This window comes from Phoca vitulina, unplaced genomic scaffold, assembly GCF_004348235.1.
Source record: "Phoca vitulina isolate PV1807 unplaced genomic scaffold, GSC_HSeal_1.0 scaffold22, whole genome shotgun sequence".
Classification (NCBI taxonomy): domain Eukaryota; kingdom Metazoa; phylum Chordata; class Mammalia; order Carnivora; family Phocidae; genus Phoca; species Phoca vitulina.
In genome coordinates, this window is record NW_022589725.1 from 5,653,190 (window position 1) to 5,670,386 (window position 17,197).

Sequence of the window (17,197 nt, forward strand, 5' to 3'; positions counted from 1 at the left end):
AGGCTCCTATATTCTTTGCCTGCACTCCCAGCTGATGAGATCACTGAATCTCTACTTCTCTAGCTGACCTACCCCTGGGGGCCGGGGCCATTGGGTCCTCTGCATTCCTGTCACCATCCCGTGAAGACCTGAGACACCATGGACAAGACTCTTCCTTCTCCACACCCCTCCCTCCTGCTCAGGCCCCAACTTACAAATAAGATAGTCACACCCAGGAGTCAGATGCGCAGATCTCCATAGATTTACTCCATAAATTTTACTCTGTCATGTACTGTGCTATATATGATAGGTGGGAGGGTGAGGAGATGGGTTGAAGCAAAACAAAACCATTTCCTCCCCTTTTCCGGGTAGTGATCTAAGTGAAATGTGAACTTGGTACCCCTCCTCCTCCCTTTCTATCCCCTCAGGCTCTCCTACAGCCACACTCCACCACCCTCAACACTGACAGTCCAGCATGGAGGGCAGGCATAGTCTATTATTTCTATTGTTATTAAGAACAGCTTACATTTATTAAATGTTTACATCGTATCAGGCTCTGTGCTAGAGGTTTTACAATTCTCATTCAATCTCCAAAGCAACCATATATAGTGTATATATTACCACTCCTGTTTTACAGATAAGGAAACAAAGCTCAGAGAAAATAAGTAACTGGCTAGATAAATAACTGGCCCGCAACTAATATATGGGCTTCAGATCCAGCCTTGCCTTCAACCACGGTGCTGCACTTATTGCCTGCTGATCACATGCACGGTTTGAAGTGCAGTCTATTAGTTACCCAGGAAATCTCTATCAGGGAACCTCCAGCCAGTGCCACCAACTGAGTAGGGCACAGGGAGCACCATAAAAGCAAGGAAGAGGCTGTGCCTGGAGTCTTGATGCCTGGGTGATATCCCCAGGACTATCTGGTTCCCTGAGGTGTCTGTCCTTCCACAACTTTGGAATCCAGTCTCTCAAATCACTAAAATTTTCTCTCGATAGCTGACAGGGCTGATGGAGGCAGAGGAAGGCAGCTGCCATTTCTAAGTTCAGCAGCCGTATCAGATCTGGAGTTTGTAGCTGAGGATGGCTGCCTCACCACAAGACTTTCCTTCCTCCCAACCTCCTCACCCATCTACACACATGTACACCATACCCAAGGAGGTCTGCAGGACCCTCCCTTGGGGGTGTCACTTCCTGACCCCCCTCCTCCACATGGACCCGGTTCTGACCCTGGCTCTAACACCAGTCTCTAGAGGAGTCCTTGCAGGAAGCAACCCACAACCTAGGGTTGCAGACACACTTGAAGGTGGGGGTATGGAAGGCAGAGCTGGGTGCCCATCAACCACAGCACAGGCATGCACTAAGTGGCATAACACTGAAAGATCAGGGGTTTCTCAAAATCCCCCAACTCCCTCCTCCCAACTAGACCTGTCCCAAAGCAGCCAAGCTCAGGCCTGAGAAGGCAAAGAGGCAGGAAACCAAAAGTAGCTACTCCCGGCTCCCTACAGCCATGGAACACAGGACGCAGCACACAAAGGGCTAGACCCCAAATTGGCTGCACACTCTTGAAAAAAGTACCTGACTCCAAGGCACTGAGGCTGGCCTTTCTGGGCCAAGCTCTTGAGAATGTGCTTCCAAGGGCAAGGGGAGCCTGGCCCCTTTACCAAGAGTCCCTGTCCTGGCTCTGTGTCTGCCCACCCACGCAGACCTCTAAAATTCAGCTTCAAGACAAAAGCAGCAGCGGGAAAAAGCCACTGCCTTCTCTCAGGCTTTTCCAAACCAAACAGGACCACCTTCCACCCTCTCCCCAAGAGACAGATGAGTAGGCCTGGCTCTGATCCAAAACCAACCCTACCCCAACATCTAAGTTCTACCCAGGGAACCCAAAGGTTCCTTTGCAAATAGAGCCCAACCCGGGGGCCCAGAAAGTTTCACCAAGACTACTCCTTTGGGGAAAAAGGTGGTGGGCGGTGACCGTCTGGTCTGGCCGGATTCTGGGGCTAGGTGGGTTGACGCTGCCTGGGCTTCCCCCGCCTCGGTCAACACCACTCCCGGGGTTGGGGGGACCCAATGCCTGCCCCGCCGGTCTCCAACGGGCTAGGATTTTTAGGCCTCTGGGCAAAGCGCCTGGAACACTCCCCCCCGGGCGGGGGGAGGGGGTGTCCTGTCAGGTGACTGAGGACCCGGATGCCCCCCGCCCCCGGTGACCACCGGGGACGAAGCGGGGGCGGGGCCCGGAGGCTGTGGGGGAGGGCCCGAAAGTTTACCCAAGTCACTCCAGCGGCGGCCTGGGCGCGCGGGAGCCCAGCGCGGACTCCCGCGGCCCCCGCGCACAGCGGGCCTCGGGAAAGGGCGCACTTACTGGCCCCCTCGATCTTGTCGGCGCCACGGCTCCACGTGATCTGCCGCGTCTCCAGCTTGACCTGGAAGGTCTTACGTTCCGGCCGCTGCGACTTCTTGGAGTAGAACAAAGTCATGACGGTGCCCACCTCGAGGCTGCGGCAGAGGTGCAGCACCTCGGCGTCCGAGGGCGCGCCGGGCCCGCAGCCATTGGCACAGGGGGACGCTGCGCCCGCCATGACTTCTGCACTGGGGGTGGGGGTGGAGGGAATGGAGGGGGCGGCGGCGGCGGCGGCGGCGCGGCGGCGCGGCGGCGCAGGCCCGACCGGCGGGAACAGGCGGCGACGGCTGAGGCGGCCGGCAAGCGGGCCCGGCGGCGGCTCCTGCGGGCGGAGACGGGGCGGGGCCTGAGCGGGAGGCGGGGCGGCTCTCAGGCCCCGCCCCGGCCCGCGCGCCGGGAACAAAGGCGCCCGCGCGCCCGTGGAGAGGACCCCCGCCCGCCGCCTTCCGCGCCTGCGCCCCGCGACCCCCGGACAGGCCCCGGGCGGGGGCGCGGGACGCAATGGCGGCGGGAGCGCGCGCGCCGCTCGCGGTCAACCAGCTCGTCCCTCCGTCCCGCAGAGCTTCCTCACGCTGCCTCGGCCGGCCCCGTCACGCGCGGCAGCCCCGCGCTGGCCCGTCAGTCAGTCGCACACGCACAGGCGGCCGCCCAGCCCACTGTCCCGTACAGGCCCAGCCGCAGCCGTTTTCTCAACCCCGCTCCCCGCGCGGCGGCCGGGAGAAGAGGCGAGGGTGCAGAGCGCCTCCAGGCCCGCCGGCCGAACCCGGTTACCTGGGCGGGCTGCCCGGCGGAGGGAGCCAGCCAGGCCAGGCCGGGCCGCCTCACACCCGCGGCGGCGGCGGCGGCGGCGGCGGAGGCGGGTCCTCTGCGCGCCCTCTCCGGGGAGGGGCGGGGGCGGAGCAGCCTGCGGATTGGCCGGCGGGCTCTGATGGACAGCGGGCCTGTCCCGCCCCTCCCTCTTGGCCGCGCAGGGCTGGCCCTCAGGCCGCTCCTGCGACGGCCGGGCTCCCGTCTGTCCCTCCCCTGCGGCCAGTATGGCCTTCGACGGACCCGTCATTCGGAGAAGCCCCCACGCCTGAGCGTCCGCTGTAGGGCCTTTAGACCTGTGGCCCCCGGTGGCCTCCATCTCTGTGCTTCTCATCAGCCACTGCCCCACCTCACGCTCCGCCTCCACGCGCCCCTCTTGCAAATGCTTTCCGGAGCTTTGGTTTTCGTGGCCTAATTCCCCGTGTTTTCCTCCTGCCTCTCAGGCCGCTGCCTTTCAGCCCCAGAAGTCTCTCTTCCTCTGGGCTGGGTCCTGAGCCAGTTCCTAAGGCGACCCGACCTTTGCCATGGCTTCACCCCAGACCCAGGCACCCATAGCCCCAAATCTGTATTTCCCCGACATCCCACTGTCTGTTCCACGGCCCCGCTCAACATGAGCGTCTCACCTCCCTCCTCAAACTGCTCTTTCCACAGCCTTCACTTTCTCGGAACATGGCACTAAGTCTTCCAAGGTGCTTGGGCCAAAACCCTTGGAGTTATCCTTGATTCCTCTGTTGGCCTCAACCACCCGGCAATCTAGCAAGGCCTTTTTGCTCTACCATCGGCTATCTCCACTCCACCCACAAGCCTGACGTCCATCTTGTCTCATCCAGACTATTTACTCTCCCTGATCTTGCCTGCATCTATTCATGCTTTAATCTTTAAGAAGAAATTAAATCGCGATCCCCTACCTCCAGCCTCAAACCCTTCATGACTTCCCACTGCACTTAAAATCTATACTCCCTTCTCTCCCAGCTGGTCCTGTATGGTCGGGCCCCTTTCTCTCTCTTCCTCCCCTTCACCCTCCATGCTCCAGCCACAAGGCCTTTTAGTGGTTATTTGAATAATTCACACTCTGTTTTCTTGAAGCCATTCCCTAGACTTGCCCCTGCAGTGTAGCTGCCCCGTCGCAAACTGAAGACACCTGTGGTCACAGTGGAGCGGGTCTGACAGATGCTGAGTCAGGCAAAGCAGGACAACTTTAGAGTCTAGAGGCCCAGCAGAGCATTCAGCTGATGCCAGAAAAGGATCCAGGTTTCAGGAATTCGTGAGTATATGAGTGTGTGCTCAGACAACCTACCCAGCTGGGTGGTGACTCGTGTCTGGGGCTGCCTCTGACTTTATCTTGCTGCAGTGGTAATTTGTGTGGGTTTGTGTTTAGATTCCCTCAAGTGTGGCCCCTAGAAAGCTGAGAATCCAGCATGAAGCTGAGACTTTTGTAGGCTTCAGCCACCTGGGGAAGGTGGAGTGATTGAGATGGACTGCCACCTAGTGCCCACCCTTTAAAGTGGGAGGGAGGGCACTAAAGTTGACCCAGTGTCTGGCCTAGCACTACGAGGCTTACAGGTGTAATCACACCTGATCCTCGTAATTACCCTCTAATCAGGGATTATTGCCCCCAATTTACTGATGAGGAACCTGAGATTCAGATAAGTTCTACAACTTGCCCCAAGGCCACATAAGTAACAAGTGGGAATTTGAACCCAGGTCTGTCTTGAGTCCATGCTTTTTTTTTTTTCTTTGCTTCACAAGAGAGCCTTAAGTTGGTCCTGGTGGTCAGCAGTCAGTGGGCACAGAGTCTAGCTGGCCAGTCAGTACAGGTGAGGGGAGGCCCTGGGCATGGCTGGCCCTGGGCACAGGGAACTTCACAGAACATGAATGCTCACAGAGTATGGCTTGGGCTGCCTTGGGCTTAAAGTGGTGCTGCCCCTGAGCTGCCCCGTGCTGGACCTTAGTGTCCTGGGTTGGGAGAAAAAGAGAAATCCAACCTGGACCAACCGTCCAGGAATTCAGACATAAAACAGATAAACAGTTATGTAGGGACGGTTGTGATGGCGGGTAGGGAGGAAGAGCACAGAGGGTACCAGATAAAACACGAGGGACACCTACTTTAGCTCTCTCTTAGTAGAAAAGGAAGGCCTCTCTAGAACTCAGCAGAGGTCTACAGGATGTGAATAGCTGGCCAGGTGAATTATTAGAGGTGGGTTGGAAGAAAGTACTTTCCAGGCAGAGGTAACAACATGTACAAAGGCCCTGAGGCCAGAAAGAGCTTCATGAGTGTAGGAATAAAAAGGCTAGAGTTTTATTAAGTGAGGGGGAACACGGCAGGTGATGAAGCCAGGAAGACAGGTGGGTGGGGACTGAACGGGGCCTCTCTTTGCTTATCTGATCTTATCCATTTGTCCTGGACACCCCCTGCGAAGTGCTACAGTCCTCGTTGAGCTTCTTGTGCTGACTTGGGCAGCCTGCAGGCTGTGATACACTTTTAAAATTTCTGTGTCTCCATTTTCTGAGAGCTTCCTAGCATGCAGACCATATTTCCTTGCTTTTGCTTTTGCCTCCAGGGCCAGGCCCCCAGGGGCTCCAGAAATCTCTGTCAACAGGAGCTCATATTTTCAGTCTGCTGCCAGGCACTTAATCAGAAAAAAGGCCCCATTTCCTCCTGGGACTTCTGAGCTGGCATCTCAGGCCTCAGGTGCCTCCCTCCACCAAGAGAGATTCAGGAAAAGCAGGGCATGCAGAGGGTGTGGCTGGTTTGGGCTTCCCCCAGCTCAGCATATATATGGGTACGTGGGTGTTCCTGGCAATGCACGCAGCTGCGCTGGCTTGGAGGGAGCAGCCTAGAACCCACACAAGACACACGCCCTGACATCACCCAGGCTAGCCCTGCTTGGGCCTGTTTCTGTCAGCACTTGTGCTTCAACATGCCCCGGCCCACCCCATACCTAGGTGTGCCTGGATTCTGAGTATGGGTCCCAGCTCAGATGCCCCTCTGGCCCTGACCTCATAGATGTTTATTTATCGAACACTTAGAACAGCACTTGGCATACAGTAAGCCCTATATAACTGCTTTACCCACATTTGGCTCATTTACTTATTACAGCACTATGAGATAAATACTCTTATTATTCCCAACCTACAGATGAAAAAACTGAGGCACAGAGAGAGTAAGAGACGTACTTATGGACACACAGCTGAGAGATGGCAGAGATGGGGTTCAAACCCAGGCAGCCTGGCTCCAGAGTCAATGCTAATGTTGCCTTCCGTGTGGATATGAATTATTTCTTTGTGTATTCTCACCCCTTTCCATAATACCCCTACCTGATGTTTTCTATTTTTAGTTATAGATCTTCCTTGCCTTATGATGGGGTTACATCCCAATAAACCCATCATAAGTTGAAAATATAGTAAGTCGAAAATGCATTTACTGTAATTGACCTACTGAACATCATAGCTTAGCCTAGCCTACCTTAAATGTACTCAGAACACTAACATTAGCCTATAGTTGGGCAAAATCATCTAACACAGAGCCTATTTTAATAAGGTATTGAATGTCTCATGTAATTTACTGAATACTGTAGTGAAAGTGAAAAACAGAACGGTTGTATGGGTGCAGGGTGGTTGTAAGCGTATGGGTTATTTACCTTCTTGATTACACAGCTGACTGGGAGTCATGGCCATTGCCCAGCATCACAAGAGAGGATCACACTGCATATTGCTAGCCGGGAAAAGATCAAAATCCAAAGTACAGTTTCTACTGAATGCATATCACTTTCGCACCATCATTAAGCTAAAAAATCGTGAGTCAAACTATCATAAATCGGGGACCGTCTGTATTTGGTTAAATGTCACAGATTAGGTTCTTTGGGAAGCAGACTCGGTGGCAGAGGCTAGTGTGCAGAATGTTTGAGAGGGAGGGCTCTTGGGATCCACACTGTGGGAGAGAGAGAAGGAAACAGGAGGGGGCACAGGGAGAAGTTAAGCTGTGACGCAGGCCTGGTGACAGCCTCAGCCAACCTCCAGGGAGCTGTCGTCTGGAGCTGGCTTGAAATGGCTGGGCTTTCATAGTCCCACTTCAGTCAGCCCTGGGAAGAGCACAGCCTCAGTCGCATGGCTCTCTGGAACCGAGGCGATCTTTGAGGGCTGACAGGTCTCCCAGCAGTTGGGGCAACAAGTGCTTCCTTGAAGGAGAATCTCTGTGCCCACCTCAAATGTATTCCATTCCCATCCTTTAAAAAAATTTAGAGTATTTAAAACAAAGGACAAAAATATTGCACTGTAGAATTGGAATAGGCTATTATAAGAAGGAGGAATATAATACGGTTAGTATGGCTTAACATGACTGCTGTTACTGAGAATCAAATGAGGCTGAGCTTCCCGGTAGCCAAAGCAAAAACTTTTTATTCTGTTAACTGATTCCCTGGGGGAGAAAAATTTTCCTGGGGTGAAATTATAAAAGATGTTTCTCATATGGACACTTATTTGATTGAGATAATAGAGAATGCTCCCAATAGATATGCAGTTTTCATTCGTTCCTGGTAATGATCTTGCATGAATATAGAAGGGATAATATAAAAGTATAGCTCAATGAAGCCCCTTCCACAACTGAAAGTAGGCAGAGTCATAGACTTACAGTTTTGTTTCCTCACACCCCTTTCTTTAAAACTGTTCTTTAAAATTTTTGCTTGGTAGTTTATGTTAGGTGTCTGACCAGCTCATCTCTGAGTTTGAGCTGGCTAACCTGTACCTCCGTATACAGCTGGTACTTAATACTCACCTCAGTGCACCTTGAGCTCCACCCCACAACCTACAGTTCAGGCTCTTGACCTCTGGCCCCAATATCTATCTATGGCTCCAACTTAGTTGTTGGATCTCACGCTGCTGCTTCTTCTTTTTTTAAAGATTTTACTTATTTCTTTGAGAGAGAGAGAGAGAGAGTGAGCACAAGCACGGGGAGGGGCAGAGCGAGAGGGAGAAGCAGACTCCCGGCTGAGTGGGGAGCCCACGTGGGGCTCGATCCCAGGACCCTGGGATCATGACCTGAGCTGAAGTCAGGCGCTTAAACGACTGAGCCACCCAGGCACCCTGGATCTCACTTTTTAGGTCATGTTTTTCTGCTTCCCTTCGTACCTGGGATGGACCCTCAGCCCCTCCAGAGCCTCGTGTTTTCAAGGCAAAACCAGGCCTGGCCCAGCCACTGCCAGGACTTCTCTCTCTGCAGACTCTACTAACCTTTTGCTCACGGGCTCTTGTAGTGGGCTCCAGGTGTTGTGGCAGGAGAGCTGGGCTCCAGATGTACCTTGTTCAGGGAGGTGGGCAGGGTTACTATAATTGCTTCACTGAAGTAAGAGAAGGGGAGAGCCCTTGCTAGCCACTGGCCCAGTCCCAGGCTTACCTGCGGTTTTTCTGCTTTCTCTTCCTTTCTTCCAACAAACTCTCCTGATGCTCTTCTATAGCAGTAAGACAGCAGGGATGAATCAGACCAAGTTCTCACTCCACTTGTGGGTAAAGAAATGCCAACAGACATTTATCAACAGATGACAATTCAGTGTGATAAGGCCCCTGGAGCACTGAGAAGAGACACCTGTTGGTAGCTGTGAGGGTAGAGCTAAGTGAGAGATAATGTGTATGCCTGGAGATATGGCAACTCCCAGTATAAGGTGATCACTTGTTTTTGCAATAGGGCACTCCAGATGTTTTGTGGCTTCTTTGCAACTAAAATAGAAACATTTTGAGAGACACATGATTCAAATGGCCAATATAAGTTTATTTAGTTAAACATATTCTAAATCACATATTATTTAGAACAGTATATTAATTTATGAATATTTATTTTTCCCACTTTCACCTTTGCAGTAATAAACTTATGTTCAAACTCTCTATGAATCTTTGATTTCTATGTAGTTGTCACCAGGAGAGCTACTTTGAGTCATCTAATATAATTTCTGAAAGCACATCACCTTCACTGCTAAGTTGTTTCAGAGTACTTTTGAAAAATCTGCTTGATTGAGGAATAACTTACACATAAAAAAAAGTGGACCCCTTTTTAAGTGTAAAGTTTGGTGAGCTTTGACGAATGTATGCCCTCATGTAACCTCCACCCAATCAAGGTACAGGACATTTCCATCACCCTGTAGTTTCTCGGTGCCCCTTTGTAGTCAGTCTCCCCTGTCCTCCCGTCCAGCAATCACTAACATACTTCCCATCACTACAGAGTAGTTTTGCCTATTCTAGAATTTAACATAAATGGAATCAAGGGGTACGTAACCGTGGTCTACGTTCAGCAAGTTTTTGAGACTCATTCATGTTGTTGAAGAGAATACTTTTCAAGTCAGTAAAATCTAAGCATAATTACCTTTTGTGTAACATCAAAACAGCTTTCATTTCTCCCATAGGTATATATTAATGATCTGCCTAATAACTACTTACTGTATTGCACTAAAAATTTTATGGAAAATTTCAAATGTATGTAAGTGTAGACAGTATAGATAGTATAGTGTAGATAGTATAGTGAACTTCCTTGTACCCATCAGCCAGCTTCAATTATGAACTGATGGCCACTTTTTTTTTTTTTTAAAGATTTTATTTATTTATTTGACAGAGAGACAGAGAGGGAACACAACTAGGGGTAGTGGGAGAGGGAGAAGCAGGCTTCCCGTGGAGCAGGGAGCCCAATGCAGGGCTCGATCCCAGGACCCTGGGATCATGACCTGAGCCAAAGGCAGATGCTTAACAACTGAGCCACCCAGGTGCCCCTGGCCATTCTTGTTTCATGTCAAACTCCACCCACTAACCCCTTCCATATTATTTTGACACAAATCTTAAGTCTGTAGTAAGTATGTGTTTTGCTGAAACTGTTAAAATACACACACACACATATATATATGTATAGATCTATCATACCATTGCCACGCCTAAAAAAAAATCAATGCTGTCTTGCTGTTAAAGTGACCTTTAAGAGGCTTGTTTATATGTAATACTTGGGATTGTGAGAAATAATTACGAAGTCTGTGGTAAATTTCTTTGCCTCCTTGTTTACTGATTTTGTCAGGGGACTACTTATAATCGTCCAAAACTAGCTTGACTGAGGTCATTTCAGGGTAATGTCTTTTCTCCAAAAAGTGCTTTTTGGTTCAAAACAAGTTGAGAGAGCATCCCATTATATGAGGGATTTTGTAAAGACTGAAATATAAGTAAACTCTTTTCTGAGTAAAAAAAAAAAATTATAAAGCTTTTTGCAGGAGAAATACCTGTATTTGGTGTATATGGCATTTAGGAGGTGATTTCAGAGTTGGTAATTTACTGGATGTGGAGGTAAGAGAAAGAAAGGAGTGAAGGATGGTGGTGGCCCTAGACTCTGGTTGAGGGGCAGAGTGGATGGTGGTGTCTTTCCCTGAGATGTGACACAGCCAAATGGCCGTGGAGTAGTTGGTACTGAGCTCAGCTCCGGAGATTTGAGATTGAGTAGCTTGGGGACCTGTCCTGCAGCTCCAGCATGGGTCTGGAGCTCAGGAAAGGGGTCTAGGCTGGAGATGGGAGGTCTGGGAGTTGTTGCCCTCCTGTGCGAATGAAATCCACTAGCCTCTTTCTTCTGTGCAGAGGAGAGAGCCACAGAGCCAGGACCCGAGAGGGGAGATGACCAAGATGCGGCAGCCTGAGGGAGACAGGAGTAAAACCAGGAGAGGGAAGGGCTCACATGTTGTACCATCCCATTTGTATGTATGTCCACCAGAAAAGACAAATTTATAGAAAGTAGATTAGTGGAGGCTGGAGGTGGGAGTGGGGATTAACTTTAAGTGGGCACGGGATATTACTGGGGAGGATGATATACTAAAACTGGTTTATGGTCATGGCCACAGCCCTCAGTAGTTACTAAAAATACACTTGGAATGGGTGGATTTTATGATACGTAAAATGTTTTCAATAGAGCTATTAAATGGAAGAGTGGTTAAGTGTCCAGTGCCACAAAGAACTTAAGATACAAAATGCAGAGCCCATTTGTTAGTTTGGTCATTCATTCGTTGGTGACTGTGGTCAGAATGGAGGGGGGATTCAGAGTCAAGGTGGGACAGAAGCTGGTTGCAGTGGGTGGAGGAATGACCCGACAGGGCGGATGACTCACTCCAGGCACTTGTATGTGAAATGGGAGACGGAGGGGGTGGTGGCTGGAAACAGCTGGAAGTTATGAGACTTTTTTCATTTTTTAAATATGACATAGGCCCAAGGTGGATTTGACAGAAAATGGACAGGAGCTGCTGAGCAAATGCAGGGGGTTAAGGGAAAGAGGAACCAAGCAAGCACCCAGATAACCTGGCACATGGAAACCATCCCACTTTGCCCACAGCTGGACTTGAGCATCACAGAAGAGCCTGTTAGGAGGGAGGTTTTCAGACTACACATCAGGCTTCTGCTTCTGGACAAGGCTGAAGTGGGAGGAGGGAACCAACCTACTGGAGGAATAAGCAAGGGGGTGGGTCTTCTCCCAACTCCGTTCTCAAGCATCTTTCAGGGCCTGTCCTATCTGGCCCTCCCCTACCTGTCCAACCTCTTCCCTCATCCCCACTGGCCAGGTCAGCTTCCTGTGCTCTGGTTTGCTCTCCCAGGCCTGCCACCACCAAGGGTGACCTTCACAATTTTTCTTGACCAGGATCTAGTTGCTGTGCACCTGCCCTCAGAGGACTTATAGGAAGATCCCTGCTGGGAAAGGTAGGCAGGAGTTTCTCATCAAATCTTATGCCTGCAAGGTCTCCTGTCCCTAATTTCTAGTTCTGGACCAAGGTTTGTCACCTGGTTGTGGACAGTCCTGCTCAAGTCCCAAACCTCAGGTCCAAATTCTCATCACCTACCCCCCAGCCATGAAGTGTTTCGATTATTTCAGGAGCCTCTGTGTTGCCATTCTTTATGTTCAATGGTTTAGCTACCTCGACACCACAGAATTTAGAAAACTTGGCTGTAACTGCTCCAAAGCACTGATGGCTACATAACCTCCTTTATTTCTGGTGTGAGTGTTCCCTCCCTCACTGGCCAGTGAAGTGCAGGCTTGCCAAGAAGGACCTTCCAGGGTTCTCTTCTGTGGGCCAACACCAGCCCAGCCCCAGGGAGTTAAGAGACCATCAAGGAGATGGTTCTCCTCCCGAATATACCTGTGCTTGCTAGCAAGCCAGAGGGCCTAGGGCTAAGTGACCTTCCTGCTTTGTTTGGCCAGGATAACTCACCCTTCACCCTGAACCATTTTTGTAGGAACCCTACCAACATGGGTACAGGAGCCCTGGGGAGTAGTGACCACTCCCTTTTTCAATTAACCAATCAACACAGGGTTGATTCTACATTTGGGCCTCTGGGATCCAGTGAGTGCTGGATTAGAAATTGGCTTAGTACCCTTAATTCCTGCCATCCTGACTGTAAGCTTAGCCACACAAGCAAACCCAAACAAGCTCCCTACTGCTTCTGGCCAGCACACACGGAAAAGTGGAAAATCTGCCTCCCAAATACGTTCACTCCATCTTGCTCAATAAACATTACCTACCCTAGGCTCCAAATAGTTATTGTACCCCACCTGTTCTTACCGATTTTCTATACCCTCTCTCACTTCCTGGGCCTGCTTGTATCCAAGGATGTGGACTTTGGCTCCCCTCTGACCCACATCCACAGCAGCGGGACAGGTACAGCCCCTTCCAGGCCCAGCCTAGCCCCAGCTCCTGGGGAGGGAGCCACCCTTGCTGAGCTGAGCAGTGAGACCACATCCCACACGGGAGTCCCAGCCCTGTAGCCCCAGTCAGGCCAGGGACCCTGGGTAACAAAGAGGCAGACACTAGGTTTCCGTTAAGTTGTAGGAATTTATTTTAAATAACCTACAGTTGATTAAAAGGGAATTCATGATAAAAATAGAAGATACTTGAGGAAAGATGTGGGAAATGGACTCTGCACACACGCTAAACTAACAATGCCTCTAAAACTAATGATTATAGCAAAAAATGTCTTCACATTAAAATTCTGCTTTTTATGTTTTTTTTTTCCATTTTTTACACAATTACAAAAGAAAAAATAAAAGCCCTAAATTCTTGATTATTTTTCCTTTTTTGGACCAAATACTCATTTTCCTCTAAATTATTGACTTGTGGAACTTTTTACACAATAAAATCTTTCAAGTGAAAGACTAGGTTTAAAATGAAAAAGATGGATATCTGAAGGGTACAGAGAATGCTCAGAACAAAGAATGATGGGAAAATGGTTTCAGTCACTGATTATTTCATTATCCTTAGACTCACTCAACCCCTCATCCCTCCCCAACCCCAATCTACACGATCTTTAAGATCAAGAAAAAGGTTTAAATATTTTAAAATAATTAAAAAGAAATAAAAATTCACATTTAAAAAGGAACACTCAAGTCAGGAAATATTTTCCCATCATGCTTTTCTGTGAACAGGTGTCTGAACCAAAACACTGCCGATGTCACGACTGCTTCAAGTTTAATGACAATTGATTCCCATGACAACAGTGACAACTCTCACTAACAGGTGCGCTGGGTTTTTGTTCTACTTAATTTTAAATTCCTGAAATGGGGGAAAGGGGAGGGAGTTTAGGAATTCATTTCTATTAAAATATAGAAGTTATTGCAAAACCCTAACTGTAAAAACGCACCAATATAATCGGACTTCGTATACAGTAGCTAAGAGAATCCAAATGCTTCAGTGAAACAGTGAATTTGCCTGGCAGAACTCTGACAAATTCCCATCCACTTGCTCTCTCGAAAATAAAAACAAAATTCAAAACAAATCATACAGCTAGAATTTTGATATCTGAAATATTTTTAAATAAGTTGTCCATAGGACAACTGGCTCAGCTCTCCCTTATAATATCTCCAGGTTTATCTTTTCTCAAAGATGTTGGTTTGTTAAGACTTGCCGCCTCTCTCCCTCAGGTGTGAGGGTTAGCAAGGCTCACAGTTTATCCATCTTCCCCAAACCACACTGTTCCTTTTCACAGAACCCTGCCCCTCAAGACTGGCTAGAACTCGTAGTCCTCATCAGCCATGTCGATAGCCCAGGCAAACTTCTCCCGCTGGGTTTTGTTGTAAATTTTCTCAATTGGGACCCCCCACTTCTTGCACCTGCACACAAAGGAGAAAGAAGGGGATTAGTGCCTCAGGGAGCAACAGCTCGAACCCAGGGTAGGGTGCTTGAATGTGCCTCCTTCATGTCCATCTGGTGAGAATGAATTTTAAGAGTGTGCAGGACATACTCTAAGAGCATCATGTGTCATTTAAATCATGAGAGTGACCTCTAAAGTAGATGCTAATACAGATGTACTAATGAAAAAGGTACATGTGAAAATAACTTGAGAGAGTTGATTAATTTGCTTACATTCTCATGCAGCTAGAGAGCATGGAGCTGAAAACTGTACCCAAGCTGTCTGGTTTGAGTCCATGCTCTTAACCACTGTGCATACTGCCCCTCAAGCTAACCCAACCTCTAGCACCCAACAGAAAGGGCAGAAAGGGTGCAAGCGCTGAGTGGAACCCCTGACACAGAGAAGCAGGTGCCAGAGAGATGGATTCTTCCACCTAAGCTTAGAACAACTCAATTAATAAGCATCTTCAAAAAAATAAAAGCTGCTTATTTTGGATGTCATTTAAGGACTGTGTGGGGCAAAAGGGGACACAAATAATAGAGAATTTATCGTCTTTGTTGTAAGCTTTCTCAAACTCTTTCTGTAGGTTGCTGAGATCTATATTCTCATTTTTATTTTTTTCTGCTTGTTCCTTTCCTCCTTTACTTGTAAAAAAAATTTTTTTAAAGTTTTGTTCAAGTGCAGACAGACCGGCTCTTTTATGTAAGTTTTCCTTTAATAAGGGCTAAGAATTCCCATTCTTGTCCTCAAGTTCCACAGAGGTAGGGGCTGCAACTGCCTTTTAAAAACAGACATAAATACATTCCAAGGCAGTATAACATCATTGACCATTTAGGGCCATTCAGCATTAGTTCTAGTGCATTTGTAGTACACATAGTAGAAAGGCAGAGGTTTCCCAAAGGACTTTAAGTGTGAAGTGCAGGAATGGCATGTGAAGGCCAACAGTGCTCTTCAACTCCCTCCCTCCCTCCCCCTCCCCCCTCCCCTTTTCAAGCCAGTAGCAGGAACTCAAGAAGGGCTCAGTGCTTACCAAGCCACTGTGATCCTCGGATCCAGATAATTGAGTTTGGAGGTTCCCAAAGCAATTTGTTTATTCTCTTCTCGGTCTGTGGCCTGAACTTCGAGCTTCATTAACTGCTCCTCCAGTCTCTGCACAGCCTTCTTCTTTGACTCTACCACCCTGGAAGAATGGAAGTCATTCAAGAACCAGGCCTAGCGTCTAGACAAGAACACTGCAATCCCACCCTGCCATGCAGGGGCAGCGAAAACAGGAAAGCCCTAAATACAGAGATTTCCAAAAGACACCACTCAGAAACCCCAGAAAGGCTGGGGCCCCGGGGCCTCTGCTACTGTCCCCACTTTTCTGTCAACCAAGCCCCAGCTTTGCACAACACCAGGTACATACTTCTTGGTCTTTGCATCCTTTAGGACCTTGGCATCAGCCTTAGCACTTTTCAGGTCTCTCCGAGCATCTGCTAACTGTTCCTTCTTGGCATCAATCTAGGTGAGGAAGAACAGTAAGATTTAAGAAAATCAGCCCAGAGAGAAAAAAGACAGGCTCCACCAGAGATGAAACCTCGAAGCTGTCTCCACAGGCAGGCAGGCTGTCAGCGGTGTGCCAGGTAAAACCCCCCAGCAGTGGCTTCTTGAAGGCACAGAGTAGATGGGCTGTGATTGCTGCATTCAACTGCTATTTGGACATTTATGTTCTTCGATGGCCCTTCAAGAAATAAGTGATCCTTCTATAGGCAGTGACCCAGGGCCCCCTTAATGCAGAAGCTCGGGTTAAAAGAACCTGCCAGGACTGGGAATGTGCTAATCTTTCAATCAGAGGACATGTTGGCTTTAGACACCTGGGAGGAGGGCCACAAATGAAAACTGTTTGTCACATGGATCCTGTGCCAGGGTGTAGCTTCATTCTAAGAATACTACAGGAGAGAACTCTTTGTGAAGCTGAGACAGGATCCTTGCATCTACTGAACCCAGCTCATTCCTCAGATTCTGCCAGTATTCTGGGAAGGAGCTGCCAGCTTCTCAAGAAAAAAGTATGCGCTGAAGAGAGTACCTAAGGGACTTAAAAATGGCAACTAAAATACCCAGGAAGCAAACAGCTCAGCCAGTCTGTTTCAAACCTATGCATGGCTTGGCTTTGGCATTCTGTTTTTAAAAGAGAGAGCTGAGATGGCAAGGAAACTGAAGTAGTTATCACTCAAAAACAGAGGTCTGAAAACATTTTTAGCTATGGAACGCTTTCTATAAAGGAAGAAAACAAGGGCAATTCCAGCCTTTCTTGCTTATAGAACCCTTGAAATACCTCCAGAAAACCTAAGTTTTCGTTTCTGCTTAAGGACAGCAGCAGGCAACACCACGAGACCAGAGCCTGAACTGGTCAGCTCATGCTGCTGGGGCAGAACCTCAGGCGTGCTACGGCCTTGCTAACCTGCGAGGTCAAGGGAACCTTGTGGCGTAAATAAATGCTTGCCTGATTCAACACACATGGGGCTGTTACTCTCAGCCTAGAACTGTCTGTTAGGTATACACAGCCCAAGACCAGAAACAGAGGCCACCATTGTGAGAGAATCATTAAATGCATTTTACTATAAATGGCTTACTTCCAACATCTATGTTGTCCAAAGTCAAGCTGAAGGAACGGATTCTATACACAAAAGTATCACAGACACCACTAGCCAGATTCTTCTCAGGCTAGAAATGTAACAAACCACAATCTTTTAACCATTTCTGTGGATGCTAAATTGGCAGGCTGTTTCAAATTCTCTCAAAGCATCAAAGACTCCATTGATTCACTTGGCAAACAGGGGCATGTGTTTGCTTTGTGGGCATACAGGAGAGGGTTCCTGGGCTTGGAGGGCTCGTCTGGCAGGC

General features: G+C 49.0%; 2 protein-coding genes across 3 annotated transcripts in view; both read right to left on the reverse strand.

Annotated features, from left to right (window-relative positions):
- The window catches only part of PLCG1 (phospholipase C gamma 1), a 35,463-nt gene extending 32,885 nt beyond the window's left edge, over positions 1-2,578 (reverse strand). For both annotated transcript variants that reach the window (XM_032420003.1, XM_032420002.1), the window contains exon 1: positions 2,342-2,578. In XM_032420003.1, the coding sequence (XP_032275894.1) occupies positions 2,342-2,558 (217 nt within the window). In that variant the 5' untranslated portion in view covers positions 2,559-2,578. The remainder of the gene's footprint in view (positions 1-2,341) is intronic.
- Positions 2,579-11,408: 8,830 nt separating this feature from the next.
- TOP1 (DNA topoisomerase I) overlaps positions 11,409-17,197 on the reverse strand; it is a 91,783-nt gene continuing 85,994 nt past the window's right edge. Inside the window, exons 19-21 of the mRNA XM_032420105.1 lie at positions 15,720-15,814; positions 15,345-15,494; positions 11,409-14,294 (exon numbers count right to left, since the gene is read on the reverse strand). Coding sequence (XP_032275996.1) covers positions 14,192-14,294; positions 15,345-15,494; positions 15,720-15,814 — 348 coding nt within the window. The 3' untranslated portion in view covers positions 11,409-14,191. The remainder of the gene's footprint in view (positions 14,295-15,344; positions 15,495-15,719; positions 15,815-17,197) is intronic.